The sequence below is a fragment of the Oncorhynchus tshawytscha genome, unplaced genomic scaffold (assembly GCF_018296145.1).
Source record: "Oncorhynchus tshawytscha isolate Ot180627B unplaced genomic scaffold, Otsh_v2.0 Un_contig_8355_pilon_pilon, whole genome shotgun sequence".
Classification (NCBI taxonomy): domain Eukaryota; kingdom Metazoa; phylum Chordata; class Actinopteri; order Salmoniformes; family Salmonidae; genus Oncorhynchus; species Oncorhynchus tshawytscha.
Genome location: NW_024608640.1, coordinates 4,543 through 26,792, shown reverse-complemented (window position 1 = coordinate 26,792; position 22,250 = coordinate 4,543). Strand labels below are relative to the sequence as shown.

The 22,250-nt window shown below is 48.4% G+C and overlaps 1 protein-coding gene across 1 annotated transcript in view; it reads left to right on the top strand.

Moving 5' to 3' along the window:
* Positions 1-21,888, top strand: part of LOC112241267 (CUB and sushi domain-containing protein 3-like) — a gene marked incomplete at both ends in the record, with an annotated part of 63,697 nt that extends 41,809 nt beyond the window's left edge. Inside the window, 5 exons of the mRNA XM_042313458.1 lie at positions 785-930; positions 4,816-4,896; positions 11,986-12,099; positions 18,055-18,243; positions 21,742-21,888. Of these exons, the coding sequence (XP_042169392.1) occupies positions 785-930; positions 4,816-4,896; positions 11,986-12,099; positions 18,055-18,243; positions 21,742-21,888 (677 nt within the window). The remainder of the gene's footprint in view (positions 1-784; positions 931-4,815; positions 4,897-11,985; positions 12,100-18,054; positions 18,244-21,741) is intronic.
* Positions 21,889-22,250: the final 362 nt, after the last annotated feature.

The following is a 22,250-nucleotide window of genomic DNA, read 5'->3' as shown; positions in this document are numbered from 1 at the left end:
TAATGACTCTCTCTCTCTCTGCTGTGGGACCAGGCTGTCCAGACTAATGACTTTCTCTCTCTCTCTGCTGTGGGACCAGGCTGTCCAGACTAATGACTCTCTCTCTCTATGCTGTGGGACCAGGCTGTCCAGACTAATGACTCTCTCTCTCTCTGCTGTGGGACCAGGCTGTCCAGACTAATGACTCTCTCTCTCTCTGCTGTGGGACCAGGCTGTCCAGACTAATGACTCTCTCGCTCTCTCTGCTGTGGGACCAGGCTGTCCAGACTAATGACTCTCTCTCTCTCTCTCTATGCTGTGGGACCAGGCTGTCCAGACTAATGACTCTCTCTCTCTCTCTGCTGTGGGACCAGGCTGTCCAGACTAATGACTCTCTCTCTCTCTCTGCTGTGGGACCAGGCTGTCCAGACTAATGACTCTCTCTCTCTCTGCTGTGGGACCAGGCTGTCCAGACTAATGACTCTCTCTCTGCTGTGGGACCAGGCTGTCCAGACTAATGACTCTCTCTCTCTCTCTGTGGGACCAGGCTGTCCAGACTAATGACTCTCTCTCTCTCTGCTGTGGGACCAGGCTGTCCAGACTAATGACTCTCTCTCTCTCTCTCTCTGTGGGACCAGGCTGTCCAGACTAATGACTCTCTCTCTCTCTCTGCTGTGGGACCAGGCTGTCCAGACTAATGACTCTCTCTTTCTCTCTGCTGTTCGACCAGGCTGTCTAGACTAATTAACTACAAAGCTTTGTGGAAACTAACTCACCGCTGATTGGTTATCGTCTCTCCTTACAGGGACGGCCCTGACCAAGGATCTCCTCAGATTGGTCAGTTCAGTGGGAACACGCCCCAGAAAGAGGTCTATACCACAGCCAATCATGTCCTCATCAAGTTCCACAGTGATTTCAGCACCAGCGGGTTCTTTGTACTTAGTTACCATGGTGAGTAGTGCCCTTTTACAGTTTCTACTTAGTTACCATGGTGAGTAGTGCCCTTTTAAAGGTTCTACTTAGTTACCATGGTGAGTAGTGCCCTTTTAAAGGTTCTACTTAGTTACCATGGTGAGTAGTGCCCTTTTAAAGGTTCTACTTAGTTACCATGGTGAGTAGTGCCCTTTTAAAGGTTCTACTTAGTTACCATGGTGAGTAGTGCCCTTTTAAAGGTTCTACTTAGTTACCATGGTGAGTAGTGCCCTTTTAAAGGTTCTACTTAGTTACCATGGTGAGTAGTGCCCTTTTACAGTTTCTACTTAGTTACCATGGTGAGTAGTGCCCTTTTAAAGGTTCTACTTAGTTACCATGGTGAGTGTTCCCTGTTAAAGAGACTGCTTCTGCTGTAATGATTCTGATTCAAATGAACCAGTATATTAAATAGAAGCCTAGACTGGACATTGGTAAAATGATGAACTTACAGCATTCATGAACTTACTGCCTTTATGAATTTATAGTCATTATGAACTTAGTGTTTATGAACTTAGTGTTTATGAACTTACTGCATTTATGAACTTAGTCTTTATGAACTCAGTCTATGAACTTAGTCTTTATGAACTTAGTCTTCATGAACTTCGTCTTTATGAACTTAGTCTTCATGAACTTAGTCTTTATGAACTCAGTCTATGAACTTAGTCTTTATGAACTTAGTCTTTATGAACTCAGTCTATGAACTTAGTCTTCATGAACTTAGTCTTCATGAACTTAGTCTTCATGAACTTAGTCTTTATGAACTTAGTCTTTATGAACTTATAGTCATTATGAATTTACAGTCTTCATGAACAGCCCAGAGGGATCTAAGGCTCTATCTCAATTAGTCTTTCCTTGATTCCTCTCCTCACCTCCTTCTCAACCATAATGGAAGGTCCCTCCCCTCAGATCTTCTTCTCTGCGTTTTGAGAAGGAGGTAAGGAGGAGAGTGGTTGAAAGGAATAGAGGGGAAGCTGAATTAAGTCAAAGAATACCTCGGGCTCCCCGAGTGACGCAGTGGTCTGAGGCAGCGGTCTGAGGCAGCGGTCTGAGGCAGAGGTCTGAGGCAGCGGTCTGAGGCAGCGGTCTGAGGCAGCAGTCTAAGGTAGTGCAAGAGGCATCACTACAGACTGTGGTTCGATTCCAGGCTGTATCACAGCGGTCTGAGGCAGCAGTCTGAGGCAGCGGTCTGAGGCAGCGGTCTGAGGCAGCGGTCTGAGGCAGCGGTCTGAGGCAGCGGTCTGAGGCAGCGGTCTGAGGCAGCGGTCTGAGGCAGCGGTCTGAGGCAGCAGTCTAAGGCAGTGCTAGAGGCGTCACTACAGACTGTGGTTCGATTCCAGGCTGTATCACAGCGGTCTAAGGCACTGCATCTCAGTGCTAGAGGCGTCACTACAGACCGTGGTTTGATTCCATGCTGCGTCACAGCGGTCTAAGGCACTGCATCTCAGTGCGAGAGGGGCCACTACAGACCGTGGTTCGATTCCAGGCTCTATCACAGCGGTCTAAGGCACTGCATCTCAGTGCTAGAGGCGCCACTACAGACCGTGGTTCGATTCCAGGCTGTATCACAGCGGTCTAAGGCACTGCATCTCAGTGCGAGAGGGGCCACTACAGACCGTGGTTCGAATTCCAGGCTGCATCACTTCCGGCCGTGATCGGGAGTCCCGTAGGACGGTGCACAATTGGCCCGTCGGCGTCCGGGTTTGGCCGTCATTGTATGTAAGACTTAGTTCTTATAACTGACTAGTTAAACAAATACTGTAGGAACACCCAGATGAGACTGACGTATTGATTACTATGCTGTTGTCACCACCTTTATTAGCTGGTTGTATTTTAGTCCATTCTGATCCCTAGCGCCTTGTTGTTCTTATTGTCACAGTTCATACTGATAAAAACCTGGATATCAACAGTCATCTGCAACAAAAAAATGTTCATTTATTTGTTCATTTTACCACAGTTTGAATTATCATGCCTTTTTTTTTAATGATCGTGGTTGAGGTTCATAATCATGATAGCTGGACGTTCTATAGATTTACAGGCTTAGAAGTGTGATGAGTTGACAGGATGAAGGAGGGGTGATGACAGTTTGATGAGCTGACAGGATGAAGGAGGGGTGATGACAGTTTGATGAGCTGACTGAAGGAGGTGTGATGACAGGATGAAGGAGAAGGAGGGGTGATGACAGTTTGATGAGCTGACAGGATGAAGGAGGTGTGATGACAGTTTGATGAGCTGACAGGATGAAGGAGGGTGATGATGACAGTTTGATGAGCTGACAGGATGAAGGAGGTGATGACAGTTTGATGAGCTGACAGGATGAAGGAGGTGTGATGACAGTTTGATGAGCTGACAGGATGAAGGAGGTTTGATGAGCTGACAGGATGAAGGAGGTGTGATGACAGTTTGATGAGCTGACAGGATGAAGGAGGTGTGATGACAGTTTGATGAGCTGACAGGATGATGAGCTGACAGGATGAAGGAGGGTGATGACAGTTTGATGAGCTGACAGGATGAAGGAGAGCTGACAGGATGACAGTTTGATGAGCTGACAGGATGAAGGAGAGCTGACAGGATGACAGAAGGTGATGACAGTTTGATGAGCTGACAGGATGAAGGAGGTGTGATGACAGTTTGATGAGCTGACAGGATGAAGGAGGTGTGATGAGCTGACAGGATGAAGGAGGTGTGATGACAGTTTGATGAGCTGACAGGATGAAGGAGGTGTGATGACAGTTTGATGAGCTGACAGGATGAAGGAGGTGATGATGAGCTGACAGGATGAAGGAGGTGTGATGACAGTTTGATGAGCTGACAGGATGAAGGAGGGGTGATGACAGTTTGATGAGCTGACAGGATGAAGGAGGTGTGATGACAGTTTGATGAGCTGACAGGATGAAGGAGGTGTGATGACAGTTTGATGAGCTGACAGGATGAAGGAGGTGTGATGACAGTTTGATGAGCTGACAGGATGAAGGAGGTGTGATGACAGTTTGATGAGCTGACAGGATGAAGGAGGTGTGATGAGCTGACAGGATGAAGGAGGTGTGAGGTGATGAGCTGACAGGATGAAGGAGGTTGATGAGCTGACAGATGAGAGCTGACAGGATGAAGGATGAACAGTTTGATGAGCTGACAGGATGAAGGAGGTGTGATGAGCTGACAGGATGAAGGAGGTGTGATGACAGTTTGATGAGCTGACAGGATGAAGGAGGTGTGATGACAGTTTGATGAGCTGACAGGATGAAGGAGGGGTGATGACAGTTTGATGAGCTGACAGGATGAAGGAGGTGTGATGACAGTTTGATGAGCTGACAGGATGAAGGAGGTGTGATGACAGTTTGATGAGCTGACAGGATGAAGGAGGTGTGATGAGCTGACAGGATGAAGGAGGTGTGATGACAGTTTGATGAGCTGACAGGATGAAGGAGGTGTGATGAGCTGACAGGATGAAGGAGGTGTGATGAGCTGACAGGATGAAGGAGGTGTGATGACAGTTTGATGAGCTGACAGGATGAAGGAGGTGTGATGAGCTGACAGGATGAAGGAGGTGTGATGACAGTTTGATGAGCTGACAGGATGAAGGAGGTGTGATGACAGTTTGATGAGCTGACAGGAGGAAGGAGGTTGTGATGACAGTTTGATGAGCTGACAGGAGGAAGGAGGTTGTGATGACAGTTTGATGAGCTGACAGGATGAAGGAGGTATGATGACAGTTTGATGAGCTGACAGGATGGAGGTTGATGACAGTTTGATGAGCTGACAGGAGGAAGGAGGTTGTGTGAAGACAGTTTGATGAATGTTTACCTTGATGATTGTTGTTGTTCTTTATTGTTGTTGTTTATTGTTGTTGTTTATCTCCCTTCACAGCATACCAACTGAGAGTGTGTCAGTCTCCTCCAGCTGTTGCCAACGCAGAAGTCCTCACAGAACATGACGAGTTTGAAATAGGTCTGTCACCTTTTATACATGTGTTTGTTTGGTTGGTGGGTTGTTTGGTTGGTGAGTTGTTTGGTTGGTGAGTTGTTTGGTTGGTGAGTTGTTTGGTTGGTGAGTTGTTTGGTTGGTGGGTTGTTTGGTTGGTGAGTTGTTTGGTTGCTGAGTTGTTTGGTTGGTGAGTTGTTTGGTTGGTGAGTTGTTTGGTGAGTTGGTGAGTTGTTTGGTTGGTGAGTTGTTTGGTTGGTGAGTTGTTTGGTTGGTGAATTGTTTGGTTGGTGAGTTGTTTGGTTGGTGAGTTGTTTGGTTGGTGAGTTGTTTGGTTGGTGAGTTGTTTGGTGGTGAGTTGTTTGGTTGGTGAGTTGTTTGGTTGGTGAGTTGTTTGGTTGGTGAGTTGTTTGGTTGGTGAGTTGTTTGGTTGGTGAGTTGTTTGGTTGGTGAGTTGTTTGGTTGGTGAGTTGTTTGGTTGGTGAGTTGTTTGGTTGGTGAGTTGTTTGGTTGGTGAGTTGTTTGGTTGGTGAGTTGTTTGGTTGGTGAGTTGTTTGGTTGGTGAATTGTTTGGTTGGTGAGTTGGCTGGTTATTTCTCTGTATTCATGTATTTATATCGAAGTGGCGCAGTGCAAGCTGTTGCTACAGATGCTGGTTTAATACCCGTGCCGCCCTCGACTGGGGAGACCCATGAGATGACTGTAGGTTTTTGCTTTCTCTCCCTCTAAAAACATAAATAATTCTAAATAACAAACTGGCTTTATTTACAAATTAGTAACAATGTCTCACCCCATGTTCAAGACTGGGGATTTTTTTCTCGCTCATTTTACGTTATTTGAAAACAAAATAATCTCTGAAATATTTAAGGGGCATTGCACTAATAACGGCTAAGGAATTTTGGAACAAAATTGTCTAATGAAGGTAAACAACTTGTTGTTTACTGGAAAATACTCTTTCAAATACACATGCTTACTGGAAAATACTCTTTCAAATACACACGGTCACGTTGTACAGCGCCATCATGGCTTTTAGTAGGACTGTATTTTTATCGTTTTCGTCGTTTTTTTTTTTTAAACAAAATAATCTCCAGAATATCGTTATTGTCACTCTCCGAGCCCTTGGTTCTCTATGGTGTTTAGGTCAGAGCGTGACTAGGGGGGTGTTCTAGTCATTCTATTTTTAAGTTGGTGAGTTGTATGTTTCCCAATTAGAGGCAGCTGGTAATCGTTGGGGATCATATTTAGAAAGCCCTTTCTCACAGCTTTGTGGGATATTGTGTTTGTTGCACCACGTTGTCATGGTTTCGTTGCTTAAAAAAAAGAAGAAGAAAAAAAGGTTTTGTTGAAAAGTTTCACTTTAAATAAATATGTGGAACTCAACTCATGCTGCGCCTTGGTCCGTCCATTTCAACAATCGTGAAATTGTTGTGAACATCTATTTCATTGATTTGTTGCGCTGCTCTGAGACAGGCATGGAAAAACTAAAATATTCAATTATATTCCACGACATTATTAAGATATATCTGAATATATCACTGAATTTCAGCAAGTGATGTCTGATAAATAATCAAGTTAGGTTTCTCCAGAAATGTTTTTATTTTTTAACCTTTATTAAACTATTCAAGTCAGTTAAGAACAAATTATTATTTTCAGTGACGGCCTAGGAACAGTGGGTTAACTGCCTTGTTCAGGGGCAGTACGACACCTTTTTACCTTGTCAGCTCGGGGATTCGATTTTGCAACCTTACGGTTACTAGTCAGGATGAAGGAGGGGTGATGACCTCTACACTCTAACCACTAGGCTACCCTGCCAGGATCTACACTCTAACCACTTTGAGGCTACCTGCCTCCTCTACACTCTAACCACTAGGCTACCCTGCCACCTCTACACTCTAACCACTAGGCTACCCTGCCACCTCTGACACTCTAACCACTAGGCTACCCTGCCCCCTCTACACTCTAACCACTAGGCTACCCTGCCGTCCCTCCACTCTAACCACTAGGCTACCTGTCAGTTTGACACTCTAACCACTAGGCTACCCTGCCACCTCTACACTCTAACCACTAGGCTACCCTTTGATGACCTGACACTCTAACCACTAGGCTACCATGCCCCTCTACACTCTAACCACTAGGCTACCCTGCCACCTCTGACACTCTAACCACTAGGCTACCCTGCCACCTGACACTCTGAACCACTAGGCTGACCCTGCCACCTCTGACACTCTAACCACTGGCTGACCCTTTGCCCCTCTACACTCTAACCACTAGGCTGACCCTGATAGGACAGGATGAAGGAGGTCCACTTTAACCACTAGGCTACCCTGCCACCTCTACACTCTAACCACTTGAGGCTACCCTGCCACCTGAACACTCTAACCACTAGGCTACCCTGCCACCTCTACACTCTAACCACTAGGCTACCTGCCAGTTTGATGAGCTCCAGGAACCACTAGGCTACCTGTCTCCTTTGACAGCTGACCACTAAGGCTACCCTGCCACCTGACAGGATCTAACCACTAGGCTACCCTGCCACCTCTACACTCTAACCACTAGGCTGATGCCCCCTCTACACTCTAACCACTAGGCTGTGCCATCTACACTCTAACCACTAGACTACCCTGCCACCTCTACACTCTAACCACTAGGCTACCTGCCACCTCTACACTCTAACCACTAGTTTACCCTGCCCCCTCTACACTCTAACCACTAGGCTACCTGCCAGTTTGATGAGCCTCCACTCTAACCACTAGGCTACCTGTCTCCTCTGACACTCTAACCACTAGGCTACCCTGCCAGCTGACATGGATTGATGAGCTCTACACTCTAACCACTAGGCTACCCTGCCACCTGATACACTCTAACCACTAGGCTACCCTGCCCCTCTACACTCTAACCACTAGGCTGACCCTGCCACCTCTGACACTCTAACCACTAGGCTACCCTGCCACCTCTACAGCTGACCACTAGGCTACCCTGTGATGACAGTTTGAACCTGACTAGGCTACCCTGCCAGTTGTCTGACACTCTAACCACTAGGCTACCCTGCCCCCTCTACACTCTGAACCACTAGGCTAAGGAGGTTGTCCACTCTAACCACTAGGCTGACCCTGCCACCTCTACACTCTAACCACTAGGCTAATGTTTACCTTCTATTGTCTTGTTCACTAGGCTTGTTTACCCTTGTTGTTTATCTCCCTTCACTCTAACCACTAGGCTACCTGCCAGTCCCTCCACTCTAACCACTAGGCTACCTGTCTCCTCATGACACTTTGAACCACTAGGCTACCCTGCCACCTTTTACATGTGTTAACCACTTGGTGACCCTTTGCTTGTTTGGTTGGTGGGTTGTTTGGTTGGGCTTGTTTGCCCCTCTGAACTCTGGTTGGTGGGCTGTTTGGTTGGTGAGTTGTTTGGTCTAACCACTAGGCTACCCTGCCCCCTTTACACTTGGTAACCACTTGGCTACCCTTGTTTGGTTGGTGACTCTAACCACTGGTGAGTTGTTTGCCTGACCTGTTTGGTCTAACCACTTTGGCTGGTGAGTTGTTTGGTTGGTCCATTCTAACCACTGGCTACCCTGCCACCTTGGTGGGTTCTAACCACTAGGCTACCCTGCCACCTTGTTTCTTCCTGACTTGGGTTGGTGAGTTGTTTGGTTGGTGACACTTTAACTGGTGAGGCTTGGTTGCCACCTCTACACTCTAACCACTAGGCTATTTCTGCCACCATCTACATATCAACCACTAGGCTACCCTGCCACCTCTACACTCTAACCACTAGGCTACCCTGCCACCTCTACACTCTAACCACTGTAGGCTTTTGCCCTGCCACCTCTAAACTCTAACCACTAGAATAACCCTGGCACCTCTACAAATCTAACCACTAGGCTACCCTGTTCACCTCTACACTCTTTTCCACTCAGGCTACCCTTGAAACCAAAATAACTCTGAAATACTTAGGGGCATTGCCACCTAATACACTCTAACCACTTTTGGCTAAACTTGCCGCCTGACACTCTAACCACTAGGCTACTGCCACCTACACTTTAACCACTAGGCTACCCTGCCACCCTACACTTTTAACCACTAGATTACCCTGCCACCTCTACACTCTAACCACTAGGCTATCCTTATTGCCACCTCTACACTCTAACCACTAGGCTTTACCCTGACACCTCTACACTCTAACCACTGGGCTTGTATGTTTCCACCTCTACACAGCTCTAACCACTAGGCTAACTGCCGCCTCACACTCTAACCACTATTGGCTTGTTGCACACTGCCATGCCTTCTTGCTCTAACCACTAGGCTTTGTTGCCACCTTCACTTAAACTAGACTATGCCACCTCTGGAACTCTAACCATCAGACTACCCTGCCACCTTCACTCTAACCACTATTTCTATTTGTGCCACCTCTGACACTCTAACCACTAGAATACCCTCACCTATTCCACACATCTAACCACTAGACTACCCTGCCATCTCTACAAATAACCACTTAGACTCCAGAAATGCCACCTTTTTTTAACCTTTATTAAACTATTCAAGTCACTTAAGAACAAATTATTATTTTCCTGCCACCTCTACGAACCACTGGGTTAACCCTGTTCACCTCTACAGTCTAACCACATTTTTACCTTGTCAGCTCGGGACACTTTAACCACTAGACTACTAGTCCACCTCTACACTAACCACTAGGCTACCCTGCCGCCTCTACACTCTAACCACTAGGCTACCCTGCCACCTCTCCACTCTAACCACTAGACTACCCTGCCACCTCTACACTCTAACCACTAGGCTACCCTGCCACCTCTACACTCTAACCACTAGGCTACCCTGCCACCTCTACACTCTAACCACTAGGCTACCCTGCCAGCTCTACACTCTAACCACTAGGCTACACCTGCCCCCTCTACACTCTAACCACTAGGCTACCCTGCCACCTCTACACTCTAACCACTAGGCTACCCTGCCACCTCTACACTCTAACCACTAGGCTACCCTGCCACCTCTACACTCTAACCACTAGACTACCCTGCCACCTCTACACTCTAACCACTAGGCTACCCTGCCACCTCTACACTCTAACCACTAGGCTACCCTGCCTCCTCTACACTCTAACCACTAGGCTACCCTGCCACCTCTACACTCTAACCACTAGGCTACACTGCCACCTCTACACTCTAACCACTAGGCTACCCTGCCACCTCCACACTCTAACCACTAGGCTACCCTGCCACCTCTACACTCTAACCACTAGACTACCCTGCCACCTCTACACTCTAACCACTAGGCTACCCTGCCACCTCTACACTCTAACCACTAGACTACCCTGCCACCTCTACACTCTAACCACTAGACTACCCTGCCACCTCTACACTCTAACCACTAGGCTACCCTGCCATCTCTACACTCTAACCACTAGACTACCCTGCCACCTCTACACTCTAACCACTAGGCTGCCCTGCCACCTCTACACTCTAACCACTAGGCTACCCTGCCACCTCTACGCTCTAACCACTAGGCTACCCTGCCACCTCTACACTCTAACCACTAGGTTACCCTGCCACCTCTACACTCTAACCACTAGGCTACCCTGCCACCTCTCCACTCTAACCACTAGGCTACCCTGCCACCTCCCCATTCTAACCACTAGGCTACCCTGCCATCTCTACACTCTAACCACTAGGCTACCCTGCCACCTCTACACTCTAACCACTAGGCTACCCTGCCACCTCTACACTCTAACCACTAGACTACCCTGCCACCTCTACACTCTAACCACTAGGCTACCCTGCCACCTCTACACTCTAACCACTAGACTACCCTGCCACCTCTACACTCTAACCACTAGACTACCCTGCCACCTCTACACTCTAACCACTAGACTACCCTGCCATCTCTACACTCTAACCACTAGACTACCCTGCCACCTCTACACTCTAACCACTAGGCTGCCCTGCCACCTCTACACTCTAACCACTAGACTACCCTGCCACCTCTACACTCTAACCACTAGGCTACACTGCCACCTCTACACTCTAACCACTAGGTTACCCTGCCACCTCTACACTCTAACCACTAGGCTACCCTGCCACCTCTACATTCTAACCACTAGGCTACCCTGCCGCCTCTACACTCTAACCACTAGGCTACCCTGCCACCTCTACACTCTAACCACTAGGCTACCCTGCCGCCTCTACACTCTAACCACTAGGCTACCCTGCCGCCTCTACACTCTAACCACTAGGCTACCCTGCCACCTCTACACTCTAACCACTAGGCTACCCTGCCGCCTCTACACTCTAACCACTAGGCTACCCTGCCACCTCTACACTCTAACCACTAGGCTACCCTGCCCCCTCTACACTCTAACCACTAGGCAGCCTCTACACTCTAACCACTAGGCTACCCTGCCCCCTCTACACTCTAACCACTAGGCTACCCTGCCACCTCTACACTCTAACCACTAGGCTACCCTGCAGCCTCTACACTCTAACCACTAGGCTACCCTGCCACCTCTACACTCTAACCACTAGGCTACCCTGCCCCCTCTACGCTCTAACCACTAGGCTACCCTGCCAACCCCAAATAATGTATTCTAAATAACCAACTGGCTTTATTCACAAATTTGTGAGAATGTCTCACCCCATGTTTAAGAACTGCCTTTTCTCTCGCTCACTCTAGGTTAAATGAAAACCAAATCTCCAAAAACGACAAAATAAATCAATGTTAATCCCACTTTTGTAACACAATAAAACGTGAAGAAACAAATCCACTCTCTCTGAAGGCCCTGTTTCCTTCCAAGATACGAGGATATGGTTGTATCAAAGGTACCCCAGCTCTTCATCAGAATGTCCATCTTGATAATGCCTTGACGACTACAGTATCGTCAGACTTGGGTTCAAATAGTATTTGATTTATTTCAAATACTTTTAGCTGTGCTTGTCTGAGCTAACCTGGCATCTGATTATATCAATCCAGGCCTGGTGGTGTTTAGGGATGTCTATGCCTCCTTTCTGAAAGACTGTGTGTGTGTGTGTGTGTGTGTGTGTGTGTGTGTGTGTGTGTGTGTGTGTGTGTGTGTGTGTGTGTGTGTGTGTGGTTCCTCCAGGGGACATTATCCGGTACCAGTGCCTGCCAGGGTTCACCCTGTTGGGCTCGGAGATCCTGACGTGCAGGCTGGGGGAGAGACTCCAGATGGACGGCCCTCCACCTCTCTGCCAAGGTTAGCATCGGCTGCATCTGTAATGGCGTCCCCTATGTAGTACACTGCATTTGACCAGGGGTCATAGATCTAGAGAGCTTCTAAACTGAAAGCATCGCTCAAATCAAATCAAATTTATTTATATAGCCCTTCGTACATCAGCTGATATCTCAAAGTGCTGTACAGAAACCCAGCCTAAAACCCCCAAACAGCAAGCAATGTAGGTGTAGAAGCACGGTGGCTAGGAAAAACTCCATAGAAAGACCAGAACCTAGGAAGAAACCTAGAGAGGAACCAGGCTATGTGGGGTATCCAGTCCTCTTCTGGTTGTGCCGGGTGGAGATTATAACAGAACATGGCCAAGATGTTCAAATGTTCCTAAATGACCAGCAGGGTCAGATAATAATAATCACAGGCAGAACAGTTGAAACTCAGAATTCCAACATTCCTCTTATAACCGTTTGTCTCTGCTGTAAAAAGTAATGCACAGTATAGGGACGGTGCCGTAGTGAGCACAGACACATTGTCCTGGGCTATAAAGCACAGTATAGGGACGGTGCTGTAGTGAGCACAGACTCATTGTCCTGGGCTATAAAGCACAGTATAGGGACGGTGCCGTAGTGAGCACAGACACATTGTCCTGGGCTATAAAGCACAGTATAGGGACGGTGCCGTAGTGAGCACAGACACATTGTCCTGGGCTATAAAGCACAGTATAGGGACGGTGCCGTAGTGAGCACAGACACATTGTCCTGGGCTATAAAGCACAGTATAGGGACGGTGCCGTAGTGAGCACAGACACATTGTCCTGGGCTATAAAGCACAGTATAGGGACGGTGCCGTAGTGAGCACAGACACATTGTCCTGGGCTATAAAGCACAGTATAGGGACGGTGCCGTAGTGAGCACAGACACATTGTCCTGGGCTATAAAGCACAGTATAGGGACGGTGCCGTAGTGAGCACAGACACATTGTCCTGGGCTATAAAGCACAGTATAGGGACGGTGCCGTAGTGAGCACAGACACATTATCCTGGGCTATAAAGCACAGTATAGGGACGGTGCCGTAGTGAGCACAGACACATTGTCCTGGGCTATAAAGCACAGTATAGGGACGGTGCCGTAGTGAGCACAGACACATTATCCTGGGCTATAAAGCACAGTATAGGGACGGTGCCGTAGTGAGCACAGACACATTGTCCTGGGCTATAAAGCACAGTATAGGGACGGTGCCGTAGTGAGCACAGACACATTGTCCTGGGCTATAAAGCACAGTATAGGGACGGTGCCGTAGTGAGCACAGACACATTGTCCTGGGCTATAAAGCACAGTATAGGGACGGTGCCGTAGTGAGCACAGACACATTGTCCTGGGCTATAAAGCACAGTATAGGGACGGTGCCGTAGTGAGCACAGACACATTGTCCTGGGCTATAAAGCACAGAGAGTTCACATTACGGAAATAGGTTCGACCTCTAATTTAATTTCATTCTTCTGTTTGTTGATGTCCGCTGTAGACATTTCTGTATAGAGTCGGGGGAAATATTGAGCTCTCTGTCGACGTAATCTATCTCTGTTTGTTTTTTTTAAACCTGTCGTATTTCTACATTCTGTTCTTTGATATCAGCTTCAAATGTTTTCCTGCTCATTTTTTTTGTTGCCTGAACATTTCACATTTCACATAACGTTGGCAACGTTAACCTTTCTGTTCTATTACCTCTTTAAAAAAGGCCTGAAGAAAGAACGATGTTGTCAGAATAACAATATGGATCGAAAGTGTTGTCGGTATTTCAGACCTGCCAACCTCCTGTACTGAGAAAGGTGCTGATGTATATAGTCACCATCAGAAGGTATCTGTCTCCAGTACTGAGAAAGGTGCTGATGTATATAGTCACCCTCAGAAGGTATCTGTCTCCTGTACTGAGAAAGGTGCTGATGTATATAGTCACCATCAGAAGGTATCTGTCTCCTGTACTGAGAAAGGTGCTGATGTATATAGTCACCCTCAGAAGGTATCTGTCTCCTGTACTGAGAAAGGTGCTGATGTATATAGTCACCATCAGAAGGTATCTGTCTCCTGTACTGAGAAAGGTGCTGATGTATATAGTCACCATCAGAAGGTATCTGTCTCCTGTACTGAGAAAGGTGCTGATGTATATAGTCACCCTCAGAAGGTATCTGTCTCCTGTACTGAGAAAGGTGCTGATGTATATAGTCACCATCAGAAGGTATCTGTCTCCAGTACTGAGAAAGGTGCTGATGTATATAGTCACCATCAGAAGGTATCTGTCTCCAGTACTGAGAAAGGTGCTGATGTATATAGTCACCATCAGAAGGTATCTGTCTCCAGTACTGAGAAAGGTGCTGATGTATATAGTCACCATCAGAAGGTATCTGTCTCCAGTACTGAGAAAGGTGCTGATGTATATAGTCACCATCAGAAGGTATCTGTCTCCTGTACTGAGAAAGGTGCTGATGTATATAGTCACCATCAGAAGGTATCTGTCTCCAGTACTGAGAAAGGTGCTGATGTATATAGTCACAATCAGAAGGTATCTGTCTCCAGTACTGAGAAAGGTGCTGATGTATATAGTCACCATCAGAAGGTATCTGTCTCCTGTACTGAGAAAGGTGCTGATGTATATAGTCACCATCAGAAGGTATCTGTCTCCTGTACTGAGAAAGGTGCTGATGTATATAGTCACAATCAGAAGGTATCTGCCTCCTGTACTGAGAAAGGTGATGATATATATAGTCACCATCAGAAGGTATCTCATCAGAAGGTATCTGTCTCCTGTACTGAGAAAGGTGCTGATGTATATAGTCACCATCAGAAGGTATCTGCCTCCTGTACTGAGAAAGGAGATGATATAAACAGTAATCATCAGAAGGTATCTGTCTCCTGTACTGAGAAAGGAGATTATATATAAACAGCTATTATTTTATAGTGCTACCAAGGGACAAAACTAACACAGTGAACCGGTACTCTATACCCTGAGGCGCTGTCACACCCACAGTCACAGTCACACCAACAGGAACAGTCACAGCCCAAGTCACAGCCCCAGCCCCAGTCACAGTCACAGCCCAAGTCACAGCCCCAGTCACACCAACAGTCACAGCCACAGCCCCAGCCCCAGCCACAGTCACAGTCACACCAACAGTCACAGCCCCAGCCACAGTCACACCAACAGTCACAGCCACAGCCCCAGCCCCAGCCACAGTCACAGTCACACCCACAGTCACAGCCCCAGCCACAGTCACAGCCACAGTCACAGCCCCAGCCACAGTCACAGTCACACCCACAGTCACAGCCCCAACTACAGTCACACCCACAGTCACAGTCACAGCCACAGTCACACCCACAGTCACAGTCACACCCACAGTCACAGCCCCAACCACAGTCACACCCACAGTCACAGTCACAGCCCCAGTCACAGCCCCAGTCACAGCCCCAGCCACAGTCACACCCACAGTCACAGCCCCAGTCACAGCCACAGCCCCAGTCACAGCCCCAGCCACAGTCACACCCACAGTAACAGTCACACCAACAGCCACAGTCAAAGCCCAAGTCACTTTCACAGCCCCAGCCAGTCAAAGCCCCAGTCAAAGCCCCAGTCACAGCCCCAGTCACAGTCACAGTCACAGCCCCAGTCACAGCCCCAGCCCCAGTCACAGCCCCAGTCACAGCCACAGCCCCAGTCACAGCCCCAGTCACAGTCACAGCCCCAGTCACAGTCACAGTCACAGCCCCAGTCACAGCCCCAGCCCCAGTCACAGCCCCAGTCACAGCCCCAGTCACAGTCACAGCCCCAGTCACAGCCCCAGTCACAGTCACAGCCCCAGTCACAGCCCCAGTCACAGCCACAGCCCCAGTCACAGTCAAAGCCCCAGTCACAGCCCCAGTCACACCAACAGCCACAGTCAAAGCCCAAGTCACTTTCACAGCCCCAGCCAGTCAAAGCCCCAGTCAAAGCCCCAGTCACAGCCCCAGTCACAGCCCCAGTCACAGCCCCAGTCACAGCCACAGCCCCAGTCACAGCCCCAGTCACAGTCACAGTCACAGCCCCAGTCACAGCCCCAGCCCCAGTCACAGCCCCAGTCACAGCCCCAGTCACAGCCCCAGCCCCAGTCACAGCCCCAGTCACAGCCCCAGTCACAGCCCCAGTCACAGTCACAGCCCCAGTCACAGCCCCAGTCACAGCCCCAGACACAGCCCCAGTCACAGCCACAGCCCCAGTCACAGTCAAAACCCCAGTCACAGCCCCAGTCACAGCCCCAGTCACAGTCACAGCCCCAGTCACAGCCCCAGTCACAGCCCCAGTCACAGCCCCAGTCACAGTCAAAGCCCCAGTCACAGCCCCAGTCACAGCCCCAGTCACAGCCCCAGTCACAGTCACAGCCCCAGTCACAGCCCCAGTCACAGTCACAGCCCCAGTCACAGTCACAGCCCCACAGTCACAGCCCCAGTCACAGCCCCAGCCACAGCCCCAGCCACAGTCACTGCCCCAGTCACAGCCCCAGTCCCAGTCACAGTCCCAGTCACAGCCCCAGTCAAAGCCCCAGTAACAGCACCAGCCCCAGTCACAGCCCCAGTCACAGCCCCAGTCACAGCCCCAGTCACAGTCCCAGTCACAGTCCCAGTCACAGCCCCAGTCACAGCCCCAGTCACAGCCCCAGTCACAGCCCCAGACACAGCCCCAGTCACAGCCACAGCCCCAGTCACAGTCAAAACCCCAGTCACAGCCCCAGTCACAGCCCCAGTCACAGTCACAGTCAAAACCCCAGTCACAGCCCCAGTCACAGCCACAGCCCCAGTCACAGTCAAAACCCCAGTCACAGCCCCAGTCACAGCCCCAGTCACAGCCCCAGTCACAGTCAAAGCCCCAGTCACAGCCCCAGTCACAGCCCCAGTCACAGCCCCAGTCACAGCCCCAGTCACAGTCACAGCCCCAGTCACAGCCCCAGTCACAGTCACAGCCCCAGTCACAGTCACAGCCCCAGTCACAGCCCCAGTCACAGCCCCAGTCACAGCCCCAGCCACAGCCCCAGCCACAGTCACTGCCCCAGTCACAGCCCCAGTCCCAGTCACAGTCCCAGTCACAGCCCCAGTCAAAGCCCCAGTAACAGCACCAGCCCCAGTCACAGCCCCAGTCACAGCCCCAGTCACAGTCCCAGTCACAGCCCCAGTCACAGCCCCAGTCACAGCCCCAGTCACAGTCACAGCCCCAGCCCCAGTCACAGCCCCAGTCACAGCCCCAGCCACAGCCCCAGTCACAGCCCCAGTCACAGCCCCAGCCCCAGTCACAGCCCCAGGGCCCCAGGGCTCACATCACTCTGTCATCTCTGTCATCTCTGTCCTCTAACATCACTCTGTCCTCTAACATCACTCTGTCATCTCTGTCCTCTCACATCACTCTGTCACTCTCTGTCCTCTAACATCACTCTGACCTCTAACATCACTCTGTCCTCTAACATCACTCTGACCTCTAACATCACTCTGTCCTCTAACATCACTCTGACCTCTAACATCACTCTGTCCTCTAACATCACTCTGTCCTCTAACATCACTCTGTCCTCTCTGACCTCTAACATCACTCTGTCCTCTCTGACCTCTAACATCACTCTGTCCTCTCTGACCTCTAACATCACTCTGTCCTCTCTGACCTCTAACATCACTCTGTCCTCACTGACCTCTAACATCACTCTGTCCTCTAACATCACACTGTCCTCTAACATCACTCTGTCCTCTCACTTTACTCTGTCCTCTCACGTCACTCTGTCATCTCACGTCACTCTGTCCTCTCACGTCACTCTGTCCTCTCACTTCACCCTGTCATCTCATGTCACTCTGTCCTCTCACGTTACTCTGTCCTCTCACGTTACTCTGTCCTCTCACGTTACTCTGTCCTCTCACGTCACTCTGTCCTCTCTGTCTTTTCACTTCACTCTGTCACTCTCTGTCCTCTTTCCACCCACAGTACAATGTCCTGCTAACGAGGTCCGCTTCGACTCCACGGGGGTGATCCTGAGTCCCGGCTACCCAGACAGTTACCACAACCTCCAGACGTGTTCCTGGCTCATCAACGTAGAGAAGGGCTACAACGTCACCCTCCACTTCCAGCTCTTCCAGACAGAGAAGGAGTTTGACATCCTGGAGATATTTGACGGTGGGACATTTATCAACGTCACTTTGAGTATCGCAGTTAATCCTCTCTCTTCACATCTCTCATCGCCGGATAATTTGCAAAAATGACCACAGATTTGATCTGTCATATAAAGGCTTTAGATAATGAATCCCTCAGCCATTAATTGTACGTTTTTAAACTCAGACCTTACTCCAAGCACCCTTCCAAGCACCCTTCCAAGCACCCTTCCAAGCACCCTTCCAAGCACCCTTCCAAGCACCCTTCCAAGCACCCTTCCAAGCCCCCTTCCAAGCACCCTTCCAAGCACCCTTCCAAGCACCCTTCCAAGCACCCTTCCAAGCACCCTTCCAAGCACCCTCCCAAGCACCCTTCCAAGCACCCTTCCAAGCACCCTCCCAAGCACCCTCCCAAGCACCCTTCCAAGCACCCTTCCAAGCACCCTTCCAAGCACCCCACCAAGCACCCTTCCAAGCACCCTCCCAAGCACCCTTCCAAGCACCCTGCCAAGCACCCTTCCAAGCACCATTCCAAGCACCCTTCAAAGCACCCTTCCAAGCACCCTTCAAAGCACCCTTCCAAGCACCCTTCAAGCACCCTTCCAAGCACCATTCCAAGCACCCTTCCAAGCACCCTTCAAAGCACCCTTCCAAGCACCCTTCCAAGCACCCTTCCAAGCACCATTCCAAGTACCCTTCCAAGCACCCTTCCAAGCACCGTTCAAAGCACCCTTCCAAGCACCCTTCCAAGCACCCTTCCAAGCACCCTTCCAAGCACCCTTCCAAGCCCCCTTCCAAGCACCCTTCCAAGCCCCCACCAAGCACCCTTCCAAGCACCCTTCCAAGCACCCTTCCAAGCACCCTTCCAAGCACCCTTGTACTAATCCTAAATGCCAGATTACTTTACCTAAGTAAACCATCACTTTCAACCAGGGGATGGGGGGGGGGGTTCATGTCCCCCCATATTCACAAATGTGTCCCTTCCAGTTTTATCATTGAAACAAAACAAGGCAACAGTTTTCCCACACTTCTAAAACCAAAGTTGCACCTCTGTTTTACAACCAATGTTCCCTCTAATTGTTTGGGGCACTGAGCCAATTTTAGGGTCTTGTGAGTGGAAACTTGAAAGTCGTGAGAATGTTGTGCAACAATTTCACATGGACATAGCTTTTGATATCTATAATATAGCCCACAGTAACCTACATGTGGTGTCCAGTGCCGGCCTACAATGTATGAGACTTTTAAACACGTTTTTACATTGTGAATGACTTTGATATTAATTAATGATTTTATGTATTAGTCTGTAGGGACTAAATAGGTGAATGTAAATGGCATTGTATTGTGTTATATGATGCAAGAAACCACATTAAAAAAAAATATATATATATATATTATTATCAACATACAGGAATTAGACACTGTACCCCTCTGACTTATTGGTTTATTTGCACATTCAAGCCTGTCTCAAAATACAATACTGTCCCTTTAATTTTGTTTTACCTGACTGGCTTTTCACCGACAGCAGGTAATGTAGCCGACACGTTTTGTGTTCTTGTAGGGAAGTTGTAACTCCCCATTGTTGACCTATACATCTCTATAACTGGGCTAACAACTCGCTAAATAACAAAGACTATCTACTTACATACATACTTACATACATACATACATACATACATACATACATACATACATACATACATACATACATACATACATACATACATACATACATACATACATACATACATACATACATACATACATACATACATACATACCTACCTACATACATACATACATACACACACACACACACACACACACACACACACACACACACACACACACACACACACACACACACACACACACAGACACACACACACACACACATACATACATACATACATACATACATACATACATACATACATACATTGCGCTCTGATCTGAAAAGCGCAGACACTCCCCCGGTGATTAAAAGACCTCTCCCCAATATCCTTCTAGTCCGTTGCTCTCTGGCTCTGCCTACAACTAAATCCCAGGCTCAATCTTGAAAAGTTAGATTTGGTTTGGTTTGTTGCATTAAAAATGGGCTGATATAATGCTGATTCATAAAAAATAAATAAAAAACGTTGATCTACAATATATAGTGTAAACTAGTTGGGCGAACTCAGCGTTGGATCTCTGTGCCGCCTGGCTTTGCTTCTGCGCATCAGTCCTGCAGGAGGGCGCACCGCCGGGCAAGCGCGACGTTTAGAGGGAACATTATTTACGGAGATTGTAAAATTGAGTCAACCCTACTTTATTGAGGTCTGAGTCAAAGCAATATGGCTATTTGCCAGTGTAATTGACTACTTAAAGATGAATAAACCCAGCCACTGCAAGGTCGAACGGATACAACGAATCACGCTTTGAATTCCAATAGAGGAGCTAACCAGCCAACAAGTGTGGGTACACAGTACATGTTTTTCATTACACAGTACATGTTTTTACATTATATGCTATACAGTACATGTAATACATAATACAGCATTAACATCTCTCTGTGTCTCTGTCCTAACATCTCTCTGTGTCTCTGTCCTAACATCTCTCTGTGTCTCTGTCCTAACATCTCTCTGTGTCTCTGTCCTAACATCTCTCTGTGTCTCTGTCCTAACATCTCTCTGTGTCTCTGTCCTAACATCTCTCTGTGTCTCTGTCCTAACATCTCTCTGTGTCTCTGTCCTAACATCTCTCTGTGTCTCTGTCCTAACATCTCTCTGTGTCTCTGTCCTAACATCTCACTGTGTCTCTGTCCTAACATCTCTCTGTGTCTCTGTCCTAACATCTCTCTGTGTCTCTGTCCTAACATCTCTCTGTGTCTCTGTCCTAACATCTCTCTGTGTCTCTGTCCTAACATCTCTCTGTGTCTCTGTCCTAACATCTCTCTGTGTCTCTGTCCTAACATCTCACTGTGTCTCTGTCCTAACAGGTCCTAACATCTCTCTGTGTCTCTGTCCTAACATCTCTCTGTGTCTCTGTCCTAACATCTCTCTGTGTCTCTGTCCTAACATCTCTCTGTGTCTCTGTCCTAACATCTCACTGTGTCTCTGTCCTAACAGGTCCTAACATCTCTCTGTGTCTCTGTCCTAACATCTCTCTGTGTCTCTGTCCTAACATCTCTCTGTGTCTCTGTCCTAACAGGTCCTAACATCTGTGTCTCTGTCCTAACATCTAACTCTGTGTCTCTGTCCTAACATCTCTCTGTGTCTCTGTCCTAACAGGTCCTTCACCTGAAACAGCATTAACATCTCTCTGTGTCTCTGTCCTAACAGGTCCTAACATCTCTCTGTGTCTCTGTCCTAACAGGTCCTAACATCTCTCTGTCCTAACAGATCCTAACATCTCTCTGTGTCTCTGTCCTAACAGGTCCTAACATCTCTCTGTGTCTCTGTCCTAACAGGTCCTAACATCTCTCCGTGTCTCTGTCCTAACAGGTCCTAACAGGTCCTAACATCTCTCTGTGTCTCTGTCCTAACAGGTCCTAACATCTACAGCCAGAGCCTGGCGTCCCTCAGCGGTGACATCACCACGCCCTTTAACCTCACGACCTCTGGTCATCAGTTGCTTCTGCGCTGGTCGTCTGACCACGGCACCAACAGGAAGGGCTTCCACGTCAGATATGTGGGTGAGTATCAAAGTATGTATCCTGTTAATAATGACTTTCCTTCACCCAGCATGTCTTCATCCACCCGTCTATACTAAACAACCAATAGGAGTCATTAACGTCATGGTACAGCGCCCCTACCAGAAATAGACTGGCCATTGGGCAGTTCTGGCTAATTTTATTTATTTATTTGTTTATTTATTTATTTATTTTATTTCACCTTTATTTAACCAGGTAGGCACGTTGAGAACAAGTTCTCATTTACAATTGCGACCTGGCCAAGATAAAGCAAAGCAGTTTGACACATACAACAACACAGAGTTACACATGGAGTCAATAATACAGTAGAAACAAGTCTATATACGATGTGAGCAAATGAGGTG